This window comes from Neodiprion lecontei, chromosome 6, assembly GCF_021901455.1.
Source record: "Neodiprion lecontei isolate iyNeoLeco1 chromosome 6, iyNeoLeco1.1, whole genome shotgun sequence".
NCBI classification, from domain to species: domain Eukaryota; kingdom Metazoa; phylum Arthropoda; class Insecta; order Hymenoptera; family Diprionidae; genus Neodiprion; species Neodiprion lecontei.
This window is the reverse complement of record NC_060265.1, coordinates 27,834,036-27,855,931: the sequence shown is the minus strand read 5'-3', so window position 1 is coordinate 27,855,931 and position 21,896 is coordinate 27,834,036. Positions and strand designations below refer to the sequence as shown.

At 44.0% G+C, this 21,896-nt stretch overlaps 1 protein-coding gene across 13 annotated transcripts in view; it reads left to right on the top strand.

Moving 5' to 3' along the window:
- LOC107227701 (atrial natriuretic peptide receptor 1) overlaps positions 1-21,896 on the top strand; it is a 138,890-nt gene that overhangs the window by 113,242 nt on the left and 3,752 nt on the right. For all 13 annotated transcript variants that reach the window (XM_046744169.1, XM_046744165.1, XM_046744171.1 and 10 more), the window contains 5 exons: positions 9,961-10,110; positions 14,618-14,810; positions 18,120-18,294; positions 20,457-20,555; positions 21,614-21,705. In XM_046744169.1, the coding sequence (XP_046600125.1) occupies positions 9,961-10,110; positions 14,618-14,810; positions 18,120-18,294; positions 20,457-20,555; positions 21,614-21,705 (709 nt within the window). The remainder of the gene's footprint in view (positions 1-9,960; positions 10,111-14,617; positions 14,811-18,119; positions 18,295-20,456; positions 20,556-21,613; positions 21,706-21,896) is intronic.

Below are 21,896 nucleotides of genomic sequence, written 5' to 3'. Positions count from 1 at the left end.
TGGTTGCCAACTTATACTCGCAAACATCACGGCAATACACCAGAGATCATTCTTCCTACTGATCGTGACAACGACAACTTTGCTACTTTCGGTATCGAACGATAATCCTCACGATCGAATGAACTCGCTGCACGTCGTGTTCGAGTATGCTGAACACATCTGAAAGTTTTCCAAATCTGCTTATGCCTAGAAACTTGGACGGAATATACAAACTCGTGTGTATTCTCACAACGCACCGAAGTACAAGGTGGCGAACCAAACGTGGGTTCAACTTTCGCTCCACATGCAGACTCGGTCTCCTACCGTACTGTGGATACTTCCTCTACATCCAGACACATTGCCAAATGAACGTATAACCGTTGCCATAATTTTGTAAACCGCGAAGTTAAACCGGTCATAGAACGCGCATACCGTGAACTAGAAACTCGAAGGAGTCGGCTCTCATAATTCATCAACCGTCAAAGCGTTCCTATTCCCCTAGAGGAATATGCTGTTTATTTCGAATACCGAGTGTCGAAGTTTGAAGCGCTTGCGCGATACGTCAGCGACTGTATTTGACTTCATATTTCCTTTGTCCGACGACAGGTACGTGCGCCATTGGCATGTACGAAGGTGCAACAAGTCATATCGCTCGAGTGACCTTCGTCTTACACGTGACATCGCCTTGGACTTGAAGTGTATAGCATTCTTCTGCGTCACGAGTCCCGTACAATGTGCCAGACTGGAGTCAGATGACCCGAAGAAAGAAAGGCTCCACGTAGTGCGACATAATGTAATACGTGCCCGATTCCATCTGCCACGAGTCGCCGGGTGGGATGAACCTTCCCGTGAGTGAGGGTATTGATCGGCTCCTGGATCGAGGAGTCCACTGTCCACAATATCCGTCTTTCAACGAAACATGGAACTCTCTTTCCTGGAATCGTTTCTGCGATTGACAGCTTCCGAATCGAGCAGCCTCTAACTTGTCTCGCTGCCTGTTTCTAACACACGTTCCACGCATCCGTTAACGTAACGGCTACTGCAATCGTTCTCGGGCGTGGCGCACGCTTACTGTGGCCCTTTGTTTCCCGTTTCAATCGTCCAGGTAATCAATATGTTCCTGTGTGCAGTCCGCATCAGCGCCGAGGTACAACGTGCCAGACGCTTCCATTCCATTTGCATGATACTGTCAACCGGCTTTTGCGAAATTCCACCGTAGCTGCGCGCCTACGACAGACCGCAACCGGCTGTGCGGAAGCCTCGAGGTATTCAACGGTGACCTGAAAACCTCACCGTGGTCCATACACGCGATCTTCATCCTCCTCGTCCCATCGCCTCAGCCACTTCATCCGCACTCGCACACTGCTTCTGCTCCACAGACTTGATACGCGTGGCCATTGATTATGTATACGTACCGCATACTCCAGACGACGCGGATCGCTGTCTTCTGCCGTTTTCAGGCCTGTGATACTCGGCTAAAGGTACGAGGCGCATATTTCACCCGGGATGAGTCACGTCTTTAATTTTTTTCCTGCACCGTGGATCTCTAATCTCCGACCGTCACGCGTGGGGGATGTTTCTCAGTGTGTCCGTGGAACATCAATCGTAAACTCGACCTCCGATTCCGGATTTAGAGTGGAAAAAGAGCAGCGGACAAATCGCCCGGATGCATCGATCGCGTCGCTGTCCTCCTCGTTCGCTTCTTCATCCAGTTCTCGGCATACCCGACAATATCCGGTATCCGATGTCCCGGCGAGTCTTCTCGAGGAGACTGTCCGCGACACCCGAGAATCAAGGAGGACACTTTGTACCGTCTACGATGCAGATTCAAATGATGGAAGCCTCACTGCGGTCCGTTCGAAAATACCAAATTTGACCTCTGATAGTTTTTCCGACCTTCCGCATCTTCGATTTCACTCGAATTCGAGACGTATGAAACGGAAAATTCGAGCTACGTTTTTCTCTCCTGGTCATTGCCAGAGTTTGTTCATCTTCCCTGTCAGGCTGCTCAGCGATACGGTTTGTAAAAGTCGGAGTTTTATACTCGAGGGAAACCTGAAGCCTGAAGAAGTTTCGCCGATTCGCAAAGGAGTCGCGTATATCTCAGAGACAAGCATCTGTTGCCGATTTCTTTCTATTTCGCATGCTGCACGTGCCTCGTCTTTTCTCCGTCTCTCCCTATCTCTCCATCTCCATCTCTCTAACTCTTCGTCAGTCGTTTTCTTTCCTTCGACGTTCAAGCATGTAGCCCGATTAATCGGTTAAATCGCTTCCGCAGACTTCCCGTCTGCACCTACCAAAATATCGCTCTGCCATTTGGGTACATATCATGCGCTCTTGACACAGTGCCCGGAAACTATGTATTATACATGTCCTACGTGTAGTGTCGTACAAAGTATTCCTTCCCAATGACATCCGCACATTGACAATTGCCTGTAATAATCCCAAGGTGGAAACCGACCGTCCTCGTGGACGTTTTTACTCGTCACGCTGGTTGAAATCGGGTCTGCGACGACTAGCGATTTGAAAAACCTTCGGCCGGCGTGACGCGTATATCGTACACTCGAGACCGTATCCCACCTGATCTAGGCCATATATAACCGTTCCCACTTGATAGAATTGGGTGGGCAATTAATCGCGGCGGGTCGTTGAGGCTTTGAGAGTATCTCTGCTTGATTAATATACCGACTGACGCAAATGCATGCCGCCGGTACGTGCGAGCGGGTATCCGCGACACGCCGAGCATCGCCTAGAGTGGGCTGCTGGTGTGAAACCGAGGTGCAGGACCGAGGCACTCAAGTCGGCTAGTATTGGATTTCCATAAAGTCACGGCCTCCCGTAAATAATAATGAAACAGAGAACCTCTCGTAAATCAGTGCGTTACGCCGCCAAGTGCCGACTAGGGACGTTTCATCGTCTGCTTATTATCATCGCCGCAGCCATGCACGTTTCATGATCGAATATTACCAATAATTGACAGACGTTGGAAGGCGTGAAAGAAAAGAAAGAAAAATTCACGACTCACTTTTTTTAGCTTCGCTTTTTTTTTTTTTTTTCGTCTAAACCAATGTTATATGCATAGGTATAATAGGTGGGCTATTTTACGGCATGGGAATAAAATTTTTATTATTATATGAATCGTAAATTGAGAGGTGAGTTTGTGTATTTATACACGTATTTTATACAGCGTTCGTCTACATTGAGTACGATTGACTGTACAATTTTACCGTCGAGAATTACAGACTCTGTGAATTTCTGCGCCGCGTTTGTATAAACGGGGTTTCTATGCCTTTTCAACGTTTTCTTTACATTCGTTCATTCATTTCTTCCCCCTCGTTGAGGAAACCTTGGAAAATCAGTCATCTCGGCCTTGTTTCAACTCGTTCAATCGCCCGATCTCTCTGTTATTAAAAATATCCCTCAACGTATAAAGGTAATTTTTTTAATCTTCGTTTTTACTTACCTGAAATTCAGTTTCACTTTAAATTAATATCACCTACTCGGCGAAGTCGAGTGAGTCAAGTGCACGGTATAATTTAAAATGATACATATTTTATACCTCTACGTCTGAATATGCATACACGCACGTTTCACGGTCCTTTTTAATCAGCTTGCTAATTTCCATTTTTTAACTTGCGCCTTTAGTTTTTACTCATTTTTTTTTCTCCTTCGCACGCGGCTGGTTCATTGTTTACGTATTTACTGTGTATTTTTCACCCATACGTCAATTAGGATAAATAATTTATCGCACGAACGTGTGCGTGCCGCGCTCTTCTTCCACACATCGTTACAAATCCCCGACGCCGTATCGTACAGTTATATTATGCATACATTATACAGACATACTTATGCCCTGCTCTGGATTATAAAGTGTAGAGCGATGCAGCGGCGCGCACGTTGCTGTACGACCGATGTACACATATGTATAAATACGCAAATAGGGCATATAACACAATTTCCGATACGTAGGTACAAAACGGCAGAGTGGATCTGGTATTATTCCAGGAACTCGAGGACCGTATAAATGTTGATATTGGAATCGGAATGGTATTGAGCCACTTCTAAACTGGATCGTCAGTTTACCCCCTGCAGGGTTGGCAATGGCATCAAGCCCGTTGTTCAACGGGTTAAATTTCTCTCCGACAATTGAGTCGAGGGTGAATATTTTTTTTTACCCTCTTCCTTTTTTGACAGTTTTTCTTTTTCTGTTGCTTTCTTCGTAAACCCATCCTAACTCGACTCTCGAATGACTTTATTAACCTCGTTTGGTCTTGGTTTTGATGTTTGGTAAAACGATGCGTCTAAATGTTGAATTTTTACCACATTAAAGTTAGTAACGTTATCGTACCGATTCATGCTGAGAAAAAACCGTTATTTCACGATTTTGGAATTGTACGAAATTCAGTAAACCGCAACAAAACAAAACACACTCATATTTCTAAATCTTATTTCCTTAAAAATCGTTGTAAGATTAGGAAAATAGTGATTTTTTGCTCAATGTTTCATTACGATAACGTTACTAACTTCAACCTGGTGAATTGTTTGCACAGGCGCGATAATTTCTTAACGCAGATAAGTTTCACTGTTTAATTAATTATACCCTCGAAAATTTGAAACTCGAGGTATTTTTTAATTTGCCGCTTTTCTAGCCTTGATATCGTCGTACTCCGATGTTTTCGCAAAAGAAGACCGTGCAAAACCGTAAAATTCGAAACGTAACTCTTGACGATGATGCGAAACGGCAATATATAGCGCGGAACTACTTGCCAGCCAATTACTAACTTGTGCGCTATATCTTTTTCCCAACTTTCAAACCCCCTCTCGCTGTACTCGTATTCCCACCTAATATTTTCCCGAGGATGGGAAAACCGGAAAGACTTGATGTCCCGCGGGAAAGACTTCTCGTACAGGTATACGAATTAAATTCTTATATACCCGTTGGATCGTTTTTTGCAGCGCAAAAAAACGTCAGACAGATATAACGGATAAAAAATAATATCATGGTTGATAAGTCGTCGGGAAAATTCCCTGGCCAACTGTAACGTTCCGTAACTGTTTCCATAATTTATGTCAGGTACTGTAAACTCTGTAGCTACTCACCGTACAGAGCTGTTATTATTCTGTGTTTCTTTTACTCTGAATTCACTGAAAGATGGAAATTAATCAAATCGATACAGATGGCGAGGAGGGTGAAAGAGAAAATTAACTAAAGAAGAAATATATCGTTTGTTTGCATTAACTCGACTCTCGGATGTAAAGTATACTCCCTATTTATATTACGGGAAATCGTGTTTTAGTTCAAGGGTCAAAATATGTACGGTCGTGACAAAGGTTTTACCCCCTTTCCTCTCCAATTTAGTTACTGCCACGATTTTTTTTATACGATACAATAATTGTTATCTGTATAACAAGCTCATTCTAATGCCACTCGAAATATCTTTGAGGCGGTGGTTCGTGTTGTGAATATATTTACCTTTTCGTTTTCGTATTTCGTACACAAAATGAATGTACACGTACCAAAGCGAGAATTGAATTCTTCTTTTGACAGGATTTCAAAATGCCAGCGAAAAGAGGAAGGAGAAAAACAAAAAAACACATTTTCTCTCACCACGTAGAAGGGAAAATTTAATTTTTTTTCTCCATAATCTTCTCTCTTTGTAAAGGGTGAAGTTGAAAGGCGTCGTTTATCCGAAGCAGGCGTTAATTGCTCAGAAAGAGACGTCTAATTAAGGAACCCGCCGGAAAATGGGCCTACAACGTGTTCGAAATAAAGCCTTTTTTTTAACCTCATTACGCGACTAACATACTGTCCAGGAATATTAATCAACGGTTTATCATCAATATCGCATCGTTGTCTATCGGTTTAATACGTCTCATTTGTAGATTGCAAGAAAATCCCTTGTTGCATCGGTCTGAAACGTCCCGCGTGTAATATCATCCAGAATTTAATCGCCGCCGGCGAGATCGCGAAATGGGTGATAAATCTCGACTCTGCAGACTTTTACGGGGCAGCTCTTGATCCGCGACCGCAGACTGCAGCTGCGATATCGCGGAAATGTTGGCTCTCCTCTTTTATTTCAAAGGCTCTCTCGGGGCCGTTCACCGAATGCAGGACTCTTCGTCCTGGCCCGACGCTCCATGCGCCTCTCGAGGATCTCTGCTGACCCTTTACGGCGCCGAAACGTCGCTCGAACCTCCGTCGTAATTGGATACAGCGATTCGACCGCGGGGTTATTTGCCCCTTTGATAAATCGGAAGGCTGGTCGCGGTGCGGTTGTTCGAAAAAACCGAGGAGAAACCGCGCCGCCCAGAAACACTCGCTGAAATGAATAAAACAAATCCTGGGACGTATCAATTCTTGCAATGGGACATTATATGGGTGAACGCTCGACTCCGCGTTTAATCCTGCGGAGCATCTGTGTTATTTCTTGTCAAGAAACACTCTCGGATTTGTTTCAATCGAATTTTCTTTCACTTTCGGTATTCTGTTGCTAGAATTATCTCGGAAGTAAAATTAATCATTCTAACTCGTTAACGTCGATTTCGAGTGATTTATGTTGATTTATAGCTGGTCGTGTGATTCTCGTTTACTTGTAAATTCAATACCGATTAATCTCAATGATTTCCGAGCGATCTACGCGATTTACAGTGATTTTCGAAGCGGACTGAGTCAATGGAGATTGAATAAAATCATTAGGAATTGCTGGAAATTATTAAAAATCGATCTGAGAAGTGGAAATCATAGAAAACACCAGATAAGATGGAAATCATCCAGCTCGCAATTAGTGCTATGATTTCCAACGCTTGTCATGTAATTTCTTCGTTACATTTACGCGACTTCAAGTGACTAGCAATATTTTCCAACAATTTCAATCATCTCGATCGATTCCTCGTTATTTTCATGATTTTTTCTTTCCAATTCTTCAATATTTCGGTTATTCGTGTTTGTACAGTCAAGTTGTTAATTTTTTTTCTCTCCTACGAATTTTTCATTTCTCTACGTATGTCATATATTTTGTGAATTATTAATAACCCAAGGCCGGGGCGTTTGACGGTTATTAACTTATTGACATTACACGTAAAACTGTTGCGAGTTTTGTTAATACATGAACACCGCGCAGCCCTTCGATTCTGTAGCTGAAAATCTTTGAAGTCAGTAATTTCCGCTGATCAAATTTCACTCCGAAAATGAGCTTACAACGGCCTCGCTACACCCTGTTTCAGTTTCGCTTTGATCAACCCTGCAAGTAATCTTCCTACCTTCCGGCGCTCGGGAGGTATATTTACACTTATACAGCACACAGTAACGCGGTTCGACGAATGGCTTATTTTATATAAAACCCGAGGAATTCTCGTCAAGAAACTTTGACATTTGATTATGTACCCATCTTCGATCGCTCGCTAGATTCTCGTCTTCTCTCTCTCTCTCTCTCTCTCTCTCTCTCTCTCTCTCTCTCTCTCTCTCTCTCTCTCTCTCTCTCTCTCTCTCTCTCTCTCTCTCTCTCTCTCTCTCTCTCTCTCTCTCTCTCTCTCTCTCTCTCTCTCTCTCTCTCTTCGCCCTTTCCGGTTTTTCCCTCCTATTTTAATCAGCAGGAAAGAGAAACATGGCGAACGGTAACTATAAAAGCACCGTTGAGGGTAAACCACACAATTTTTATTTAAATTCTTATCCCGCGTAACGAGCTTTGCAGGTCTTTTATTATTATACCTGTAGACGCATAGCTTAACCGCATGTAAGCTTAAAAAATTCATACCCCCATCTTTTTCCCCTGTTCGTACAGAGAAATTTTTTGCGACAAATTTGCTCCGGCATGCCGCTCAACGTACCCGCTGAATTCTCGCTGCAGCTTATTTACCCAGGAAAAAAATTTTCATCGCTGTCTAAATACATTTTTTCTTCGCGACTCGCTTTGTCAGCGAAATACAAAGTTTTTTATACGTTTCCGAAACTGCAAACTTCTGGCTTGTTATGCAACTCAAACATCGTGCGAAACTGCGCGAATCACGTTACACGTATATCAAGATCGAATTATAAAGTCGTGACAAAGTTCGTAACTGATCGGCAAGTTTTACAATTCTCAAATATTTTTATCGTTCTTTTTTTCTATTTTATACCTATAATGCATGGAAATTTTAGGATTTCAAAAATCACTTCGAGCAGTTTCGCTTTCCGAGTTTTTATACATTTTTTTACAGTGAATCCATAATTCCAGTTACCGCATGAACGGATTTTTTCGAGTGAATACATCCACTCCACCAGCCGCAAGAAACTTCCGGGTTATACGTTGAATAGAATTTTTCCTCAAGACCGAGAAACTCGTAGCGTCAAACGTATTTCAGGAGAGGAGATCAGCGTGCTTAGCAACATTCGACGGAAGCCGCAGTAGTCGAGCCGAGTGTCGGGTCGGGCAGAGACGGCAGTAGTAAATCCGCTTTGATCAGACGGCGGCTAAATCGCGTCTGACCGAGTCGAAGCTGCGCCGCTCGCCACGCGCTAATTTCTCAGAAGTTGCTTCGGAGCACCGACGCAATCCGGCAAACACGGCACGTGACGAAGCGTCGAGATCGTGACTTCGATCGGCAAACTATGCAGGGGCGTGATTGGGTAATTCGTAATTCGGAAGCGACAAACGTCGCAAAGCGCAACGTTATTTGTATATTTATCCTCGCTCGTGTTCACTGACAGGGATTTTTGTAGGTAGAAAGAGGGAAACGGAGGAAATTTTCAAGTCGCGGTCTTCTTCACGCCTAGAGTGAATTTTTCTTGCAACCCCTGTTTCGGGGTCGACTGGTTTTTCCTTCTTGCTGACGTTTGCGGCTTCTTCTTATTTCTGCGACGAATTCTTCCCTCCCCCATCCAACCGAAATCACGATCTTCATCCAGGGACCGAGGCGATGTGCTTTCGTGCTTTCGAGCCGATTCGCCGAGGCCGTTTAAGCGGCACCCGCGACCAATTTGGACACTGAGAAAGGCCGTAAAGCCTTTCTTCCAACTTCCGCGTCGCGTTATTCAATCCGTGCCGACGAATATGCCGCACAGCTATTACACCCCGTTTTACAAACACATTTATGAATTTTTTGTATTATCGTCTATCGCAAAACGCAAGTTATTTAACACGTACGCAGCTGACCGAGTGAAAACAGAGCTTGCAGAAGTAAAGCTCGCACTGTCCTGTAGGTGGTTAAAAAAAATTTGATTTATAGAGTGAAAAAAGCTTTCGTCAAATTTGTTTTTCGTCGGCTTTTTTTCTTTTTTTTTTCTTTTTAGTGCCCTCAGTCTCCGCGAGGCGAACGTTAATTGGTTTTGTTAGCCGGAGTTCGTTTCTGAGTCCTGTTGCAGAAACACCGCTCGTAAAGTTGAACGCATTCGGGGAACGTCGGGGAAAAGTTTTTTCGTCCAATCCCGTCGCTTTCAGCTTTTCTATACATATACCTTGTGTAGTGAGGCATTATACGAGACGTCCCACTAACTTGCCGTACATACAACTTACGTACATGCATACATTCATAGATGTACAGGCATACACGTTTGCCTCTACGAGCGTCAGATGAGCCTAGCGGACGCCACTTGACCCTTGACATTTCCTCGCTTTTCTCTACTCGATAACGAGAGTCAGCTGCGTCATCCACGAAACTTAAAATTCGATTCGATTCCCGATTTCTTCCTTTTTCAGTCCTGCTGGATATCAGACATGGAAATCACATCCCTGCTCGCCGGTTTTTGTTTCTTGCAGTTAACGTTGTTGTATTTATACAATAACCGTTGTTAATCAGGGAAAAACATGGCTCGAAAAGAGATGAGATGAATTTTTTTATCAATGTTTGTTTACGTCTCGATCCCGTTTTCTTGAGATGTTTTTATTTGCTTTGTTTCATTCCCCCCTATGCCTTGGCTAGAAGTAAATCGCAACGAGAGAGAGAGAGAGAGAGCGAGAGAGAGGGATAGAGACGGTGATTGATTGGGAAAAAATTGTGTTTCAGAGATTACGAGAGCAGCAATATACTGGACAATCTACTTTCCCGGATGGAGCAGTACGCTAATAACTTGGAGACACTCGTCGAGGAACGGACCGCTGATTATTTCGAGGAGAAACGCAAGTGCGAGGAGCTGCTCTATCAGCTACTCCCAAAGTAAGAATATTTTTCAAATCTTACCACGTGTGAAAAGGAGAAGAAACGATGAAAACGTATAGAAATAAGAAAACTTAGCGATATCCGCCTCGCATTTCAAGGCCGAAATTCAACCCGGCTCAATTTCGCCTCGCGAATGAATTTCGGAGCAATACTACGTATGTATAACGATCGAGTTCCCGGAGTGCGTGAAATTTGAAAATGTCCGTGAATCGTATTTGGAAATGTGTGCAAAGACGCCAAAGTTTTTCCTTCGACTGGAATTCGGCTGATCCGAATATACAAGGTCGTCTAGAACAGATACATCGACAAAAATGAGCAAAATTTAGAAGAATTTTCCTCATAATTCGACTGATTTTCTTACAATGCTCGTGTTCTCCCTTTGTTCCCGGAGCTTCGGGCAGCCCGCCGGGATTAAAGGTAGGTATCATATCCTCGCACAAGGCCAGGGATAGAGTCCGAGCATTGCGCCGGGAATCAAAAGAAACGCCGATAATAGCTTCGGGATCCCCGGGAGTCCCTTTGCTAATCGCGGCACGGCGGCTTTCTCCAACGCCATTTTCCAGGTGCAGGATATCGAACCGTGAATTCGCCTCGGCTACCTGCCTTCGTCGCCATGGATCCCCGAATATTCCGTCGGAGCTCGAACTATTCACCCAGATATTCGCCGTTTCGATGACAATAATCACGATCGTTTTGATCCTGCATTCCGCGACTAGAATTGGCGGTACGCGTATTATGTAATAATCAAGAATAAAGACGGCGGGTGGAATAAAGTAATTACAGCGCAACTTAAATTTTGTAATAAATTGAAGAGCTCTTCTTTTTCTAGTTTCGTAGAACGCTCAGTAGCGGCGGCTTATGTACAGGATCGATAAATTCTCGATTAATAATTACCTCCGTGTAACTAATTTGCCGGTGAATTACCGCGCGGTTAATTTCTCATCGTCTTACCGCGTGGCTACGGCGAAATTTATGATTTCATTAGAAGTAAAATCTATGGACGAAGAGGCGAAGGGAAGCGTCTCAAGAGGGAAGAAATTTGGATGAAACAAAGCCGGGGGCTTATCACTAATTAACGATTATATGAGTTTTCCTCGAGCATGGCAGTAAAATTGCGTATTCTTGCTTTTCTTGTTCGAACTCTTCGCTTAGTCGGTCAGCTCGAAACAGGGAAAGAGGAAAACGTTCGTCATTCGGATCGGTTTAGCACCTTAAAGTACACGATCCATGTCAACCGCAGTTTACACGCCTTCGGGCTTTAAGCTCTACGTATACATGATATACCTACTCAGAGATGAACCGACTGAAAATGATTTTTGCGATGCCGTCGGCGTTCCGTCGCCTCTCTCCCGAAGGCTGAAAAAAAGGCTGGAACCCGTCGGGCAGATAAATTGGAAATCTCCATGGAATATTAAGCAGCAGCAGCAGCAGCTAGAGTCTGGCTAGTAGCGAGTAGCGATATGGATTTATTCTAAGCAGCTACGCCACCAACGGAAGATGGCTGTCCGCGGGTTTGATAGAACCGAAATTTTTTCACTCGGGCGTAAAGAGTTTTGTTTTTCCTAACTTCCTTCTAACGACATTTGAATAACGTAAAATTTCCTAGTTCACAATTCATAATCGGGACAAGATATCTCTGGTACGGAATCGTTGTTCGTTGATGAGTTTTTTATTGTACGATTTTGGTCAATTTTTGTACAAACCAACCGAACCCTCGTCGAATCTCACGAAAGGTAAACACCTGATCATTTTATCGGCACGATAATCGCATTTTTTTTATTCCCACTTTGTCGGATGGGAATTCAAGAATCGATTATTCGCGAAGAGGATCAACCTGCGTCGTGGGATAAAACGTTAGGTTTTTTGCATTTTGCACGGCCAATTTTGGGACGAAGTAATCCAAGATCTTGGCGCTATTGGCGCGCGAAGAACGCTCGGAGGTTAAATTTTCATGTAAATGGTACGGAGCGAGAGAGAGTTTGAACTTTGAAACGCGGTGGCGGAAACCCCGTTCGGAGAAGTGCTGATCATTGGTCGATGAATAAACCATGAATTCACAAGAAGCTAAACCAATCGAGCCGGGCGTAAATGGTACGTGAAATTAGGTCAAATCTACCGCGATAGTAGGCGAACACCCCTGCATACACACTTCGTACGTACGCGATTCGCGTCGAAGGCTTTCAGCTCGCTCTCTCTATTTTCTCTGCCGCATTGATCGCCGCGCGCCGTGTCGATGAAGTATCTTGAAAATTTTTCTACAAGCGCAACGAATTAATTCTACCAGAGTTGTACGAGATGAAGTCGTAGAGAGACGTCGATGTGTAGGAAAAAATAAAATGAACGTAAAATTCCGCGACACGTACATGCATATACGCATATTCCCGAAGGATATGTAATTTGCCAGAATCTATTAGAAACATAGTAGACAAATATTGTATATCTGTTGTCGGGAATTTATCTCGGGGAGTAGTCGGCGGACATGTGTAACAAATTTTCTCCTTTATGTGTATCTTCCCGAGTAAATATCCCGCAGCAAAACGCGATACGTGTTTCCCTGCCGACAGAAATGTGTGCGTGTGACATAATATCAGCACGCTTCGTGCGTCACATTGTCTTTCGGACTCGGTGAGTTCACGTTACGGTTTTGAATTTAATGGGATTTTTTTCCCGAGACACAGACGAACCCGTTTCGCCGAACTCCGAGGAAAGCAGACGAATGCTAAATCCGATAAAACGCGTTCCAGTCATCGCGGGATTAATACCTTTTTCTTTGCCACGATCAACCCGCTTTTTTCTTATTCCCTGTCTTCTTGCTATCTTTTTTTTTTCTAACCCTGCTCCCGGGGTGACGTCCCCTGGGAATTCAAAACGAACGTTACGCCGAGCCGCGGTGATCAGTGGCAATTTTATCGAGTCATTCGCGATCTTCTCACGTTTTGTTCAAGGATATTCAAAAGGTGATATGAAAATATTGCCGAGTTTCGAGGATCCGAACGCCTAAAAGTTTGACATCGCGCATTTTCGTTACGGTGGCACGATTCCGGTCGCCGAGCAGCTTTGCACAAGTTTTCTGGCTAATCCTCAAAACTAACTTTTCATTCTACCCACACCGCGACCTAGAAACTCAAAGGCCGAGCCTTTGTTAATAAGCTGGACGTCGAAAGGGGGGAAAAATGAAAAATAGCAGACACGAGTTTCTCTCAAGTACCTACCTACAAAGGGACCGTGCCACATTTTTCGACTCGGACGTAACGAAGAGCTTGAAATTTTTCCGCGACGTCCGAAATTAAGAGCCTCATTGCGTGACTGTAATTGACAGAATAACGTCAGGATTACCTGTCAAACTTTCGAGATCCCATAAAAAGCTGGGTATTTTCGCCAAGTGAAATATAAGAAGAAGGGGGAGACCAGACTGACAGAAGTGAGATCGAATTGTTCGATCCATCAAAACGATGGCGGTAAAAGGTTCGAAAAGGATCCGCGGAGCAAAAAATTCTAAGCACTGTGACGTCTATGACGAAGTAGTCACAAGTAAGAAGAAGAGAGTCGGAGTGGATAAATTCGGCGGATCGGTAACCGCGAAGCCTGTGGCGTGTCGGGTTTGGCGACGGCGGGTCCTTTGAGGTGTCCTTCGAAGCTCCAAGTTCGACGTTCTCAAACTTGGAAAATCCGAGGTTCCGAACTGAAAGCGGCGGGAGGCTGAAGGTTCCCGGAAATTGCGCCTAGCTTGCCGAATCTAACTAGAAGTCTATATATGTATAATTCAAGGAGTTAGTTTCGAACTTGCAGGATCTATTTATCGGCCGATCCACCAGTTGGTAACAAATCGCGCTCAGGGGTGAATTTGAGGGAACGTACGTGTCCTCCGCGTTACAATTTCAAGAAAATAGCTGCCGTCGCACGTTCGCGCCGTTACGTGGAAACCATTCGTGCAAATTTTCTTCCACGAATACGGGGCGAGAACCCCGATGAATCGCTGCATTAGGGCAAAGGACTCGTAGTAACTGCAGATAAGTAGAGAGTCCATTCTCAGATCGTAGACTTCCTCTGTAAGGATTTCAGGAAGTGCAGGGTAGACTGTTAAACACTTTTGTATTCTAAGTATATTATTCGGATACGAAACAGGGAATTCACCGTACACTTACAGCTTATTCAATTTACAAATACAATAAATTTACCACACAATTTAGTAAATTCAAATTACTTTTTTTATTTTTATTTTTCCTACAAATTTAAGTAAAATCAAAAATTCAACGCAAATGCATAGTAAGTAACTTACGTCGCTGCACCGAATTTGATTTCGTAAATTGACAACTCTTTTGTGCGGTAAATTTACAATCATTTTTAACAGTTTAGGCACTTGGTCCGAGTTTGTCCTCCACGAACGACGAGGGCGGAATGTCCTTGTGGAAAAGTTGCGATCCTGTTCGTCGAGTCGTCGAATCCTTTCGAATTATTAACATCACTCTCAGACTCTTTGACCCGTCAATTTTCACTCTTTCAGATCGGTCGCCTCCCAGCTGATCCTCGGCCAGAGTGTCATCGCCGAGACGTACGACCAAGTGACAATATACTTCAGCGACATCGTCGGTTTTACGAGCCTGTCTGCCGAGAGCACGCCGCTGCAGGTTGTGGACCTCCTGAACGACCTCTACACCTGCTTCGACTCGATCATCGAGAACTTTGACGTCTACAAAGTGAGTTATATTCTCACGTTTTATTTCATCCGCACGCAGCCCCGGAGGCGGGCACTTACAGAGAGGCCTCCCACCCCCGGAGCGGGTTCATCTTCGTTTGTCAACAGCCGACGGGCACTCGAGATGAGAAAGTTAGACCTGGTTCTGAGCTACTGTGGGTTTCCTGATACGCACGTAGATCCACAAACGTCGACGTTCCTGGCAGAATTAGTTGAGACGGCGCGAACCTCGTTACAGGCAACTCGGCATACCCAACAGCTGCTTCTCTCCCAGGACACTTCTCGTCCATCCCTCTTTCCCCTTGCAGACATTGTAGCCGCTTCTCTCATTTTCTCATCTTTGTTCTAACCGGAATTCCGTGCCTTGCATCAAGCCTAGCCTCCGCTTCTCCGCCTATAGTTTGCACTTTCCCTTCTCTCGGACGGATAATCTTCTGTATTGTACTCGCATATTTTACGTGCAGTTTGAAAACCTCACGAAATTCCCGTCAACTTTTCAAATGCTCTCGGCGTTGGACGGTTTTTTTATATTACGTGGATTTATCTCCTTTGTACGGAAAGGAGACGAAGACATGTTTGCAGTTTCGATGAAATTTCAGCGCGAATCGTGGACTGCGGAAGACAATCGAGCGGGAAAACGGAAGCGGTCATGCAAATCGGGGATATGTTCTGGAATTGAACGAGGCTTACGTAAGACTAGAAATAATATCTCCCGAGACGTATTCACTAGGTATTTTATCAGGCGTGACTAAAATGTTTACAAACAAGGAACGCCGATCGGGAAAAGGGGACGGGGTTAAGGTCAAGGGTGAGAGTGAGGATTATAGGCTGTGTTGGATGGTAGCAGATGCGGTAACGGTATCATAATAATTATCATCATAATATAGACTGCAGAGGATGGAGAAGTTTCGTCGTTGTTCATCCGTAGGCTAAGTTGACCGGTACAACTAATTTTCATAAAAACTTTCGCGAAAGAAGGATTTATAAAAATTTTCCTTTCGCACGACGTAGAGAATTGAAATTCACCGAGATAAATATACACGGCGATACAGTTCGTGGGTACAGCGACTAATCAACCGTATATACCAATTACCGTAATAATCTTATTTATTCTTATCGGAAAAATTACGACCGACGGAATAAATCCTCGCGGATTTTTAACACGAGTGAACCAACGAATATGAAGAAGAGAAATAGAAAAAAGCTAAAAGAACGCGGAACGAAACCGTGACACTGGACCTAAACGCGAATCCTTCTGTTTGCCCGTGTCGTACAGGATTTGAAAACCTCTTCTTTAAATACGTCAGTGGCATAAACGGCACGTACCAACGCTCGCGAATTTGCACCTTTCTCCATTTTTCCATCCCGTAAAAACTCCCTCGGTTCGAACACAGCGATATCGTTGAAAATTATCAGAGACCTCAGGAGTACGCGGACTCTTTGATCGAGAATTATTTATCACGTAGCATGTGACAGACGAAATTTGGGCGAGTGGATTGCCTCCGTCCCTCCCTTTGTGTGTCGGCAGTGTGCCGATCCCGATATCTCGGTTCGACCTTTTTTCCTCCTTCGCGTCCTCTCGATTTACACGCCTCGTCGACGCCGCCGAAGGCTGGACAACCAATTTAATTTCTTAAATGTGAAAAACCGCACCTTATACCGCTGCGTATTTCACGTCCGCGTTGAATAACGCGATTGGATTGCGACGGGACGAATTCGCGGCATCCAAACACCTCGATGAACCTTATTCTCCTTGTTTTTCTCCTTTCTCACATTTTTCATCTCCTTATCCTCGTACCTACTTCACGGAATTGAATTTTAAGTGAGTTACGCGACGCGACGTGGCCAAATTGACGAGAAAATAGATAGCGAAAAATAAAACACCAACGAGGTTCGAATCAACTACTTCCGCCGCGACGTTCAAATTTCACGAAATCAAAAACCGGCATCAGATTTTTACGAGTACCGTAATTTTGTTTGGTATATTAATTTTCGAACTTATCGTCGCCTCTCGCACGTTTTGAAAATTCAATCTCCCGCCGGCAGGATGGAGAGGTATTAAAAATTGAAACGGTGAATAAAGCCCACCGCAGCTTGGATAAGGCCACATTATTATTCCGGTATACATGCGCATATACGCTTCGTGAATTTTCTCCCTCACCCTCACTCCGTGTGTGCGTATATACGTATATATATATATATATATACATATACGAACGCGTGTACGTCAGAGAGTGTATTACACGCGGTATGTGTACGTGTTCCTCTTTGGTGAATTCCCCTAGCCGAGTCGACTTGCTCTGAGCACTTGTTACCCTTGGTGCTTTAAACAGATTAAATTACGAGGAGCTGTAAAACACCCTCTGGGTATAATTTCGTACGCGGCACCCGCGCCGTCGCTATTATTTTCTCATATTTTATTTCTTTATTCTCCTTTCGGCAACCTCTGCCAAAAAAAAAAAAAAAATAAAAAAAAAACGAACAAACTCGCGTGCCTGAAAAGGGCCCGTAAAATCCGAGTAGCCTTTACTCGTCATCTTAACGAGATTGTGTCGTGTCGAACACTCCCGATTCTCGTCTCGATGTCTCGAGGAAGAGGCAATCGATTCCCTCTCACCTTTCCTATATTTTGGCATCAGGAAACTACCCTTGGGATGTTAAATTTCATTATTTTCTTCGAAAAACGCGAGGCCTAGACTTTGTTGTATAGCTAAATGTACTTGGAAGAGTTGAGAATATCTGGAGCTTATTTTTTCACCCTTGTTATGTGACTCTACCCTTATTGGCAGAATCAAGACCCACGATTTTTCGACATTCTGAATTACCCTGACGGAATTTGACTTTCTATTTTTGGTTTACCGCTGACCCGGGAAGTTCAAAATTGTACGGTTCAACGGTCGAGGAGATCATTTGAAACGACTGTTGTACCGTCGAGATTATTATAGTTACAATATTGATGAAAGATTTGAATGAAATATTCAGAAATCATTTGCAATTCCGTGCAATCTTTGAAAATATTGAGATCGTGAACAGCCTTAAAATCGTATGCAATATTTCGGGGTCCGTGAATCCTTCGGAGTGACACAAAATGAAGTACAATTTTGAGAAATCGTATGAAAAATTGTTTCACACTCCCGTAAATTGATTAAAAACCCGTATAAATATCCTCGATTCGTATGAAACCTTTTGAAAGCATTCAAAATTCTGTGACGTCAAGTGTCGTAGAATCCGTTTGGATCACTTGAAATCTGCATTTGATTATTTGTTGAAATTGCTGCTAAACAACCGCATCAATCGGACGTGTTTGCAGGTGGAGACGATCGGTGACGCGTACATGGTGGTGTCGGGACTTCCGGTGAGAAACGGAACGAATCACGCAAGGGAGATTGCAAGGATGAGTTTGGCGCTGAGGGACACCGTGATGACCTTCAGCATCCGGCACAGGCCAAACGAGCAGCTCAAACTGCGGATCGGGATGCATTCGGGTAAGGAAGAAACGAAACGACGACCGGAAATTCGAGAGCGCAAGGCTTGCGAAAAATTCCGAAAGCAGCAGCGCGAAAATTTATCTGTCGCGTTTTACGTTTCACTTCACCGCCGTAAGGAATCGCGTTTCAGTTACCTTCTCACGTGGTTTGACAGCCCGGAAGTCGTCGACATAAACCGACGTAGGCGTTGCGTTACGCGGATCTTTTTCCTCTCCGTTGGACGGCGAAATTTTTGCGCATCTTTTAGGATCAAGGGCGCGTCATTCATGGCCTGAATCGAAAGATAGGAAAAGAGGGAGAATCGGTTGTAAAATTCCCAGCGACAGTTGTTCCTGCCAATTATAATTAACGCGAATGAAGAACATTCCGGTCAAACGTCGTAGAAATGATTCTGAGTAAATTCGAGTAACAGGATTGAGACACGATTAAGATATCGAGAATTTGAGAAAAGGATTTATCATTGGAAGGCTTGAAACGCTTAAACTCTGCTGTATTTTATCCGATAGTAATGTTTTCGGCTAATTTAATTCGCCCCGAAGATCTCCGGAAATCGTGTGAAAAAAAAATTCACGAGTAGAATTATCCGTAGTTGTGGGTAGAACAAATTTTCGTCAACAATAAAGTGCATTTACGCCTGGTAACTATATCGTGATACAAAGTGTCTTCGATGTTTCTCAGATAATCTACGGGGGTTAAAAATAAAAGAGTTTAATCATTATCAACGTGTTTCACTTGACTTTTCTCGAATTGCTCACATCTTAGCCATCAAATTCATTCCTATCAAACAATCGAAATGTCGTTTTACTCGCGTTCCGCGCTATCGTTGGAACAAATGAAATGACTGGAGATTTTTCGAACGGTTTTTCCTTTCCTCCTCTTCTAACTTTTTGTTCATACCGTGGATCCCATTGATCCTTAATTCTCTTTTACCGCTAAACTTTTACAGGGATTATTATGGAGATCTAGGGGATCTCTATATTGAGGAATTTCCAGCTGAAGCAAGCAATTAGCCGACGACTTCAAAGGCGTGCGAAAGCGCGGAACCCGGGGGATTCGGAATTGATATAAAACGGCGGGCACTCTGAGCGGTGAATTTCATTAATTTCGTCCCCTTCCCCCTCCCTCACCCCGCCCCCTTGAATCAAGGGGAAACGCGCCACTGTCTTTGGCGCTGGGCTTCTAATTTGATATGCGTTCACCGCGTGGATCTTAAGCTGCGCTGCGGAGATATCGCAGGGTGGAAAAGTCGGGAGACTTAAAAGCGGCGAACGGCCTTGGTTCGGAGTTTCGAAACGCCGTCTCGCTTATCTTTCTCGCGAGGAGAATAAGGAGGCTCTGAGTTACATGTCGAGATTTGATATCTAGTCTGCCCGGGTCCCGCAGGATAATAAAGAGTGCTTTTCTCCATACTCCTTTCACTTTTTTGCGAGCTAGTCAAGCCGGCGGGACCCTTTTCTAAATTAATCTTTTCCCGCCTGGCATATTTCCAGATTTCACGTTACTGCACGCGCGGCGTGAAATGTTCAATTTAAAGTTTCTTTTTCTTCTTATTTTTATTCTTGTTCTTGTTCTTGTTCTTCCGCTCTTTCCCTCGAAGAGGAAATGAAAGAATATATCACAGAGTTACGGTCACAGCTTCTCGTTTCAACCGAGGAGTCTCTTGTTTCGGTAAAGTTGCGCATGTATCGCGGTTCCCGAGTAATCGTGCGTGCGGGGTGTACCTTTCGAAAAATTTCATTTCCGGGATATCGCAATTCGGAATTGGAATCTCGGTACTACGTGCTCTGTGTTTTTTTCCTCCTTGACCCAAATCCCATGGCGAAACGATCAGCTGTGGGAGTTTCACTGTGCAAGAGAGGTAAATTTAAACAAGAAAAGCGAGAGACTGTGAAAAATGTAAAAAGGAAAATTGAATTCAGATGTCAAAAATTGCGTGTACGTATGTCTACGTGTGCGTATGCGATCATTGAAAGCACAGTGGTATAATTTCGCCGTTCGCCAAAGGGAAACGCCGATTTTGAGGAACATCCAATTTCTCTGATTCGGTAATTCTTTTACCCTCTCAGCGAATTTCAAGCTCCCAGCTCCGCTTTCGCAAGATACGTACGTGCAGAGATATCGAGAAACGAATAAACATCAGCGGATTGCCTCGTTTTCAGGACCCTGCGTTGCCGGGGTGGTTGGACTGAAGATGCCGAGGTACTGCCTGTTCGGAGACACGGTGAACACGGCGTCGAGAATGGAAAGCAACGGGGAAGGTAATGAATTCTATTTATCGGGAAAAAGCCAAGGGGAACGAGAAACAAATCGAGGAAAAATTATCCTTCGCAAATCTCGTCTCCCATACTTCGCTATATCTCAACTTTCGAAGCTACTTCGCCTTCGCCTTTCCGACCATCCCTTCGTCCGTTCGTCCATTCATCCACTCATTCTTACTCTCACTCTCTTCGTGCCTCGCGAAGCTTCTTCCGACCACTTAACCAAACGACTCTGCCTGCAGGAATTATTCTTTCACTCGACAAAAGCCAGTCTCGATTCCTTTTTACTTTTGTGTACCCACGGACTTTTCATCCATTTGCCGTATTCCCGTATATACATATACGTATATAGAGAAAAGGGCAACAATATTCGGAGGTCATCAATCCTCGAGCTGTTTCTAATCGTCGAGAAACAAAGTTTTCATCAGACGATGGATTAACTTTCGTTCGTTACACTCCGTGTCGCATTATATACGGATCTTGAATGTAACAAAGCATCTCTGTCCGACTAACTGGATACGTGTGTGGGCATTTCGACGTTAAACCAGAAGCAGGTAAACAAAATTCACTGTTTGCTCGGCGCAAACCGAGTTTCCGCGATTCAAACTGGTCGTGAATCAACAGATGCTATATACCAGCACCGTCCTGAGTTAACATATCGCCCGAGGTCAAGGGCTGAACGAGGGCGGATCGCGGAGGGAAATATCTTCTCACGGGAAATTTATACGTATTATATACCTCGATTGAAATCTCCGAGTAAATACTCACCTCGCGCGACTCTCTCATTGTCAGTTGGCCGAGGATCGGTCGAGAAGGGACAGGAAATTTGCTCGGCGCCTCTATTTCTCACCTCACCTCTCCTCTCCTATGAATGGCCATTCGTTTCTCTGGGAGATCGTTGACCCGCGAACGAGCCTTTCGATCCTCACGTGTCACCGTAACTGTACTTCCTGACCGGCTGGTAGCTTCGTTTAATTAATGTGTATCCGTGTACTTTCTCTCTTTCTAATTCGTTTCTCCTTTCATTGAGTATACGTATTTTCGTCCACGTCTTGCAGCTCTGAAGATCCACGTCAGTCCCCAGACTAAAGAGATCCTCGACACCTTCGGCACTTTCGATTTAGAGTGCAGAGGCGAGGTCACGATGAAGGTCAGTAATTCATGTAGAATTATCGTTTCCTCCATTTTTTCTTATATCAATAATAATGACGTCCAATTTTTTTCTTTTTTATCACCAAAAGTCAAACTACAACTTTCTCATTTTTTATGATCCGTGTTCAGTTTGGACATAGACGCAAATATATATCCAGTGTGAACGAAAATTTAAGTTTCTTCTTTGAT